An 8,876-nucleotide genomic window follows, 5' to 3' on the forward strand; every position below is an offset into this window, starting at 1 on the left:
GTGGGTTTTTCTTCTTCTTCCTTCTTCTGCTTTCCTCTTCCTGTTCCCTCTTTCAGAAGAGGAGTCCGACTCAGGAGTCAGATGTTGAAGAGTCTGAGAATCCATACCCTCTTTTTGTGAGACCCTTAACAGAGTAACAAAGGTTTTTTTACAATCAAGCAAGCGCACAGGTTCAAGGTTTAAACTGATAAAGAGAGAAAACACCCAGAACAACAACAATCCACAGGACCTTACGGGACGTAACATTGTGGAAAAAAGCTTCTGTGTTGGTTATGGAGGACCACAGTCTGGATACCTTTTGAAGTTGTTGAGGGTCCCTCTTTACTAGGTTGCAAGCTTTCTCCCTAAGGAAATCCCGTTCTTCTCTTAGAACCGGTTCTCCTCTTTCAGAAGCCTGTTTTCCTCTTTCAATAATTTAAAATCCTCCCGGAACTTATCCATGGTTGGAGCAGTGGCTTTCTGTTGAATCTCTACAACTATAATAGATGCAAACAGAAATATATTTAATGTTTAAGTATTTCTTTTTCATTTTACCGTTAACTCCAATGTGCACAACTTGTTCTATTTCAATTGCACTGCAGAGCTTTGTAGTAATCAGGCATCCATATGGGAAGGCCTTTAATTCCTATTGCACTAAAATAATATAGGCTACTATGAAACAGTTTTTTTATTTCAAACAGAATATTATTTGTGTAAAAATTTCCAATAATAATATCAAATACACGTCATTCATTTGATCTAGCTCCGACAGACAGCTTATACGCTTTTATTTTGAAGGCAGCAACGTAACAAATACAACAGCAGGATGAGAGAAGTGTAGCAAGTTAGCAGAGAGCGATGGACTTCACATGACAGGATTCAGAAATTGGATTCATTTTTATGAAAAGCTGTTTTGATTCTTTTGATCAGTGGACCCTTACAGACTGAAGGAAGATAAATAATCAGGAACGGACACATTCGGACTTAACGAGGCTTCAAAGGTCTCTTGTACCTGCACGTTACAGCAGTAACTTTAATCTATAAGAATTAGACTTTGGGGCTCATTGTTTCCGTTAAATGAACTGAACGACTGAAGTGTGGAGAATTTAACCGATCTAACGATGTGCCAGCATGTCCATACTGACACACTGATTAACATTAATATTTGTATTAACGATCTAAGCAGCTTAGAAGCAGCTAACTGTAATGTGTGCTGTTATACATGTTGTAGGTTGTTTACTGCAAATGTTGCTGACGTTAGCCTGATAGTTAAGTTATGCTAGCAAATAAACAAGTTTTTGCAGAGCTGTGACTGAGCATCACACTAACTGTAAAAACCGTAACGTTACAGTGAAAAAAACAACTTGTAAGAGTGACAGTTGGTGGCACACTAAACATTTGATTTGGCTTATTAAATTCTTTACTAAAGTTATGTAATTTTAAGCCAACGTTACCTTCATTATCCAACTGAACCGGCCATCATCTGGGGGGCTTCTGCTCTTATTGGTTCGTCTGGTAACTCGCGTCCTTGGCATGACTCTGTGTTTAACAATATTGAATATGATAAAAGAAATTAAACAATGAAAATATCATAGCTAAAACACTTAAGTTATTTGTCTGAAATTAGCACTGGGTTATAACGATATAACGTACCTTCTCTCAGTAGATAACCTCAGCGCTCTTTCTGCCCCGTCGATATTCAGACTCTTCCGGTTTGACGCATTTCCGGTCTTTCCGCGGGCATTTGCTTCAGTGATTGCGGCGCCACGACAGTGTGAGTGTAATTAATTTATACATATCTATAATATACATGTTAAATTTAGAGACACAAGAGTAGGCTACTACAGCTACATCTAATATTACGTCTCTTATAGTCTGTATTTTTCAGAAATATGACACTGACAAGAACATTACTTCAGAGGACAGCACAAGGGGTAAAAAATTAATAAAATGGCTACAGAGGGAGAGGCTTTTTGTCAAGTAAAAAACGATGCCCTGTGTGCAACAGCAGAATGAAACTCAAAAGAACCAACACGACCAAGGATGGATATAGGTGGTAAGAGCCAAGCATCACTGCCACACAGGCTACACCTGGATCAATGTGCCATTAGAATACAGTGTGTAGGGGGGCAAGTGACAGTAAGCACAACTATGGGACAGTGATACTGTATTGTAGCATCCTGAGTTAGAAGGATGTTTATGTTACATAACAAACATATTTCACAATCAAACACCAATTTGAATCAGATTTAAATATTCACATACTAAGAGAAAACACAAAGCCTTTAGAACATCACCTGGGAAAATCTAGCTTCTGATGATGCCTACAGATCACAGACTCAATACCGTTACTGCATGGAAAGGTTATGTGACCAAGAACTCACTACAACTATTCTGCATAATGTTAATCTGTCCAAATACTTTGAGTACAAAAAGTGCTAATCTCATCCTGTATGGATGTAAGTACCCAAAACTGAAGCTGACAGTGTGTACTTTAACCTCAAGGCCACGGAATCCTTTCACACTGATGGTGTTGAAGTACAGAAACAAAAACATAGACTTACAGTACTCATTCTAAGTTTAATGTTCAACAATGATCACCCAGTACTTTATTACAGTCTGACAAACTATGCAATGTTGGATGTTTACAGATTATGTCATATGTTACAGGAGCTGTAGAAAGGCAAACCACAGGGGAAGGGGCATCACACGATCCATCAGAGAGGGCTCAATATTCTCCAGGTCACACATTACGTTAGCATCATGGATGAAGATTATGCACAGGTTGGGAGCTCTCTCTGTTTCTCTGTCTCATGCTCGTTCTTTGTTTTGGTTACACTGTAACAATGTCCTGCAATATTGCCTATAATATTACTGATTTAGTCAATCCACATTGCTGGTTTGTTGATAGGTAATGAATAATATGTTAAACGTTGTATTATTACATTAGGCTATGAGGGTATTAACTGGTAATATGTTGATATTAGTTGTCATGTTCATTAGTTTTTTCTCAGTTTGTCGCAGGGTTTGAGGAAGAGACAAGTGGACATGATCGAGGATGGAGTATGTGGGAGCAGCCAATCATTGACCAGGGTGACTACACTGTTAAGAGAAATCTGTGGTAAAGCAGTCAGGCGACTGGAGATTAGACGGAAAATGCGTATAGGAGGGAGGAGAGCTTTTGTTGCCATAGATGAGAGCAAATTCAGACACAAAAGAAAGGTAAAGTCTGGTTTTGTAAATAAAATGGTAATGACTGTTTTAAAAAAAAAAAAAGTACAGTGCATCTTGTAGGTGGACAACCATTAAGCAAGACATTTTACTTATTTTCAGTATGGACGTGGACGACATGGACACACCTGGAGAAGACGGTCTTGGGTCTTTGGAATGGTGGAAGTCAAGGGATGCCAAAGACGTCCCATCTTAAAGCTTGTAAAATATCGTTCCAGGAAGCGACTGCTTCCAATTATCCAGAAGTACATTAGACCTGGTAGTAAAGTGATAAGTGATAGCTGGAGTGCCTACAACAGGTTATCACGTCATGGTTACATTCATTATCAAGTGAATCACAGGAGACATTTTGTCCACCCTGGGAGTGGTGCTCACACGCAGCATATTGAACGGGCGTGGCGAAATTATAAAGAGGACATTTACAGATACAGAGGAAACCTGACAGAAAAGGCATTAAAGATGAACTTGAGGTTATTGAGTGGAGCCACTGGCTTGGAAAGGAGCACAAGAAGGGTATTCTTGGACGCCTGTTTAAAGACATCAGAGCGTGCTACCACGTTTAAGTGATGCTGATGGGGTAAATACTGCAGATTTTCTATTTGTGTGATTAATAGTTTCAGTCTATTTAAAAAAGAAATAAAATGAAAAATAGACTCAGAGGCCACATTACAAACCTATCACAAATTATAAAGTATGGTCTGATGTTAAGTTTGTAAATATCTCTTTATTTAAATTCTTTTGATACCATGTAAAGGTACCTTCTTTTTACAGTATATTTTCAGCCTTCTTAATGAGTAAATACTGTTGTTCTACATAGTAATTGTAGCTGCCGAAAAGTGGAGGAAAATCTATGACAGATTATAGGGTAAGAGTCTGGTAATACCATGGAAATAAACAAGGCTTCCTTTACAGTACAGTTGCACTTTACTTACTGAGAATGTTTTAGTTAAGTTTCAGAACACACATGGTAAAAGTTTGTGATTTCATAAATGTATAAACAGTAGCAAAAGATGTGGTAAGAGTCTGGTAATACCATGGAAATAAACAAGGCTTCCTTTTACAGTACAGTTGCACTTTACTTACTGAGTAAATTGTAAAAACATCTTCAAGAACATACCCAGTATGTGCCATGACACTAGGAGAAACTGTTCCTGCGGGTAGTTACCAGGTAAGTGTAAGGTAAATAATGTGATAAACCCTCTATTAATGGGTGTATCCATGAAGAACAACTATGTAAGACATGGTAATTTATTGGAAACTACATCTTAATTTCAAGATAGTAATAAATAAACATGGGCTGTTACCAACATAACCCTTGGATAACTACAAACCTAACTTGAATTGATGGGTAATACTGGAGGTGTTTCTAAAAATTGGTTGCCTACATTTTGAGGAAGTACACAATTAAATCTGAGTTATTACCAACCTAAACAGGTAATAAGTACACAGTACTTTGTTGAGTTGATATTTAATAGTGGTGTTTTTCCCTTATAGTTTCTCTGTAATTGCATACTAATCACCTTTAGTAATTACACACAAATACATCATTTACCATATATTTACCAGGTAATACCTAGTAATTAGTTTGTAGTTTCTGTGCATTTACATACTTGTTACCTGTGGTAATTACCAATTAACCACTAAAACTTACCATATATTTACCAGGTAAATACCTAGTAATTAGTTTGTAGTTTCTGTGCATTTACATACTTGTTACCTGTGGTAATTACCAATTAACCACTAAAACTTACCATATATTTACCAGGTAAATACCTAGTAATTAGTTTGTAGTTTCTGTGCATTTACATACTTGTTACCTGTGGTAATTACCAATTAACCACTATAACTTACCATATATTTACCAGGTAAATACCTGGTAATTAGGGGACTGTAAAAGGAAGGGTTACCAGGTACACTTGCAAAAAGTCGGGCAATGTTGAGGAATCGTAGAAGCAGTGGTTGGCAAAGAAAATTCAGTGCAGCAGATGAAAAACACCTCAAGCTTATTTACCTTCAAAATCAGAAGATGTCCAGCAGTGACATCAGCTCATAACTGGCAGAAACCAGTGGGACCCAGGTATACCCATCTACTGTCCGAAAAAGTCTGGCCAGAAGTGGTCTTCATGGAAAAGTTGCAGCCAAAAAGCCATTCCTCAGACATGGAAACAATGCCAAGCGACTCAACTATGCACGAAAACATGGGGTGCAGAAAAATGGCAGCAGGTGCTCTGGACTGATGAGTTAAAATCTGAAATATTTGGCTGTAGCAGAAGGCAGTTTGTTTGCCGAAGGGCTGGAGAGCGCTACAATAATAAGTGTCTGCAGGCAACAGTGAAGCATGGTGGAGGTTCCTTGCAAGTTTGGGGCTGCATTTCTGCAAAATAAAATTGGAGATTTGCTCAGGATTAATGGTGTCCTCAATGCTGAGAAATACAGGCAGATACTTATCCATCACGCAATATTATCAGGGAGGCGTATGATTGGCCCCAAATAATTCTGCAGCAGGATAACAACCCCAAACATACAGCCAAGGTCATAAAGAACTATCTTCAGTGTAAAGAAAACAAGAAGTCTGGAAGTGATGGCATGGCCCAACAGAGCCCTGATCTCAACATCATTGAGTGTGTCTGGGATTACATGAGGAGACAGAAGGATTTAAGGAAATCTACACCCACAGAAGATCTGTGGGTAGTTCTCCACAATGTTTGGAACAACCTACAAACAGAGTTCCTTCAAAAACGTGTGCAAGTGTACCTAGAAGAATTTATGCTGTCTTGAAGACAAAGGGTGGTCACACCAAATATTGATTTGATTTAGATTCCTCTTCTGTTCATTCACTGCATTGGGGGTATGAAGCACTTTGTACTACTTGACATGTAAGAAAAGTGCTGTATAAATAAAGTCTGATTGACTGTCATGTTTTCCTTTTCACACAGCGCATTAACCCTGCACCCCCACTGGATAGCCCTATGATCAAAGCCTGCCAAATTCCTTGGTGATGATTCCACTTTTAGGTCCAGTGTCAGTATCAGAGACTGGACATGGGAGGCTGCGTACTCAGTCAAACAAGCCACATGACATTAATTAGCCATGCCAGATATATTGCAAAGGCACACACGCAACCTTGTGCATGCAAACATGGACCAAGACGAGGTACAGAGACAGCTGTCCTGTCACCCTGTGTCTAATACAGACAGACAGTGGGTGAAGAAACGATTGGACGCAGTGAGACATCCAGTCAACTCACGGGGGGTTGAGAACATCAGGATGATGATGAACTTTGTTTGTACTGGGTCCACAGTATTAACTTGTGTCTGTGGATAAGAGAATTACGGCCTGCTTGGGTTTCAGCAGTAACATATGAACTGAAACAATAGATCCAGAGCAGTTCAAGAAAGAACTGTAACTTCAAAGTCTTTCCAAAAGTCAAATTTATGATTTTAAAGAAATTTTCATGCACACCAATAAATTAAATTATGAAATGATTAGGAAATACTTACAGTTTGAATAACACGCATATTCACTTTCTTGCCGAGGAGTAGTTGAGAGGATCAACATCACTTTTCATGTCTGTACTCTAAAATCTAAATATGAAGCTAGAGCCAGGAGACCATTAGCTTATCTTAGTGTTAAGACTGGACGCAGAGGAAAATGTATTGTCGAGGGGGACATCAGCCACAGTTGCTCTGTAGCATGGAAACAGGATTATCAATCAAATGATCACACAAACAACCCTTGGAAATAAACTTGTTTCTATTAATGAAGATTCAAATGAGGCTGAAAATATACAGTTTGTCAAAATATAGAAGCAGACAACAGAAAAAATACTTCATAACTCCCTTAGAGGTCTTGACCACCAGAGGTCTTGACCACCAGGTTGAGAGCCACTAAAGAAAATAAACAACATTATTATATATTAACTATTAATTCTTCTTTCAAAGATCCATACACTTGGTAGGCTTTGCACACGCACACATACAGAAACACAGACACACAGACAACACACACACTCTCACTGTTTACACAGACGAAGTAAGCTCTCAGAGCAGAAAACCCTTGGGGCTTTGTCTTAGCCAGAAGATCCCCCAACCCCCAAGTCTTTGCATCCCTGAATCCCTCCTTGTCCTTCTGAACCCTGGTGAAGGTTCAATTTTAGGGACTATACTCCAGTTTGGCCCTCAGGACTGTCTTGTCTCTCTTGTCTCTCTCTGCTCTGTTTGCTTTGTTTAGGCCAATTTACTTGTTGCAGTTATACTGTTACCAGTAAACGGTCAAGCCACCACAAGAATATTCCCACAACACACACATTGATGGTTTTCAGGATCCGCAGCTTACACAACACCAAAAGTTAATAACATAACACTGAGGAGGACCTGTGTGAACGCTGCCAACGGCCCATATTGACAAGTGATGACTATTTGCTTTACTCAGTTGTTGACATTGGTTTGATGTGATGCCTCCTCATCAGTCAGTCTTAAACGCCTTGGGGGAATCCAAACCAAACCTGCTGTTGTCGGGTCTGGGAACACAGCCGCCACCAGCCCGTCCACACTTAGAAAGCAGCCAAAAAAACTCTACCTCCTCTCTGTCCGAGCCTGTCAGTGCGACTGAGGCCTCCTGTCTATGATTGATGACCAGGGGTTCTGCATATATCTGAAGCTGCCGACACGTGTTGGCTCTGTTGGCTGGGAGTTGTCTCTGTTCTATTTAGTTTACAGTATCTTATTATTTCTCTGACCGACCCAGCTGTTGAGTGCCTGCGTGTTTGTGTGTTGTGTGTGTGTGTACATGTGCGTACGCAGGGAGTTTTTTTCCATGCCCTTAGTTGTCCAGGTATGTGTAATGAAATCTTGAGTTTTGTTTTGAAAACCCTTCCAGTCATTTTCACATTCAAGGTTTTTCTCTCAGCTCCCTTCTTCTCCCCATGTGTATTCCCATAGAACAGTCCACCCAAAGTCTTACTTACTAATTTGTAGCACTTTCAAAAAGTAAAATAACAGGTTTAAAAAGGTGGGGAACACCCACCATCTCGACCACTTTGTGTCCAGAAGCAAAAAACTGTGTGTCTCTGTATGTGTGTAAAAATCAAGCCTATTCAGGTCCAACTTGAATCAGGAAACAATAAAGCCACAACATGTTGGCACTCGAGACAAACGTCGCTTATCTTCCAATTGCTTGCCAGAGAGAGTTGTGTGCTCAAAACCGGTGCAATCGTTAATTAAATTTGATCTTTACGAGATGTACAAGACAACTACTGTTTTGTTATTAAAAGTCGCATTACACAGTTGAAGAAAAGGAGCAGCAGCTGTTCACTAACCCAAATGTGAGCACGATCAGGCAAACACACACACACACACAAACACCTCGTAAATTTTAGGGAGTGAAAAACTCTAAATAGAGACACGCTTGTGATAAAGGGCTGTTTAAAAAAAAACTAACTGCTATGTTGTAATTCACATGAACATATTTTTCCAAACAAGTATCACTTGCAGGCTAGTCACTCAACAGCCACTTGTTTAGTCTTTTTTCTCAAATTGAAATGACTGACAGTGAATACTCATCACCTTTTATGCCATTTCAGCATATGATGATGTGATTGATGTGTGTGACAAGAAGAGGAAGGAGCTGAAGCAGCACTAAGTGAGACAGACAGAGATGAGGTAAAC

At 39.4% G+C, this 8,876-nt stretch overlaps 1 protein-coding gene and 1 long non-coding RNA gene across 2 annotated transcripts; one reads left to right on the forward strand and one right to left on the reverse strand.

Annotated features, from left to right (window-relative positions):
* Nucleotides 1–372: 372 nt before the first annotated feature.
* LOC116680120 (uncharacterized) lies at nt 373–1,667 on the reverse strand. The gene is made up of 3 exons (XR_004329639.1): nt 1,633–1,667; nt 1,434–1,518; nt 373–476 (listed from the first exon to the last, which is right to left on the reverse strand). It is a non-coding gene; the product is annotated as an uncharacterized LOC116680120 (long non-coding RNA).
* A 300-nt stretch (nt 1,668–1,967) lies between these two features.
* On the forward strand, nt 1,968–3,777 carry LOC116680121 (uncharacterized). Its single transcript, XM_032509412.1, has 4 exons — nt 1,968–2,035; nt 2,650–2,763; nt 2,994–3,201; nt 3,313–3,777. The coding sequence occupies exons 1-4, from the start codon at nt 1,992–1,994 to the stop codon at nt 3,775–3,777; spliced, it is 831 nt and encodes a 276-aa protein (XP_032365303.1). The 5' UTR covers nt 1,968–1,991.
* Nucleotides 3,778–8,876: the final 5,099 nt, after the last annotated feature.

The sequence above is a fragment of the Etheostoma spectabile genome, unplaced genomic scaffold, assembly GCF_008692095.1.
Source record: "Etheostoma spectabile isolate EspeVRDwgs_2016 unplaced genomic scaffold, UIUC_Espe_1.0 scaffold00018326, whole genome shotgun sequence".
Taxonomy (NCBI): Eukaryota; Metazoa; Chordata; class Actinopteri; order Perciformes; family Percidae; genus Etheostoma; species Etheostoma spectabile.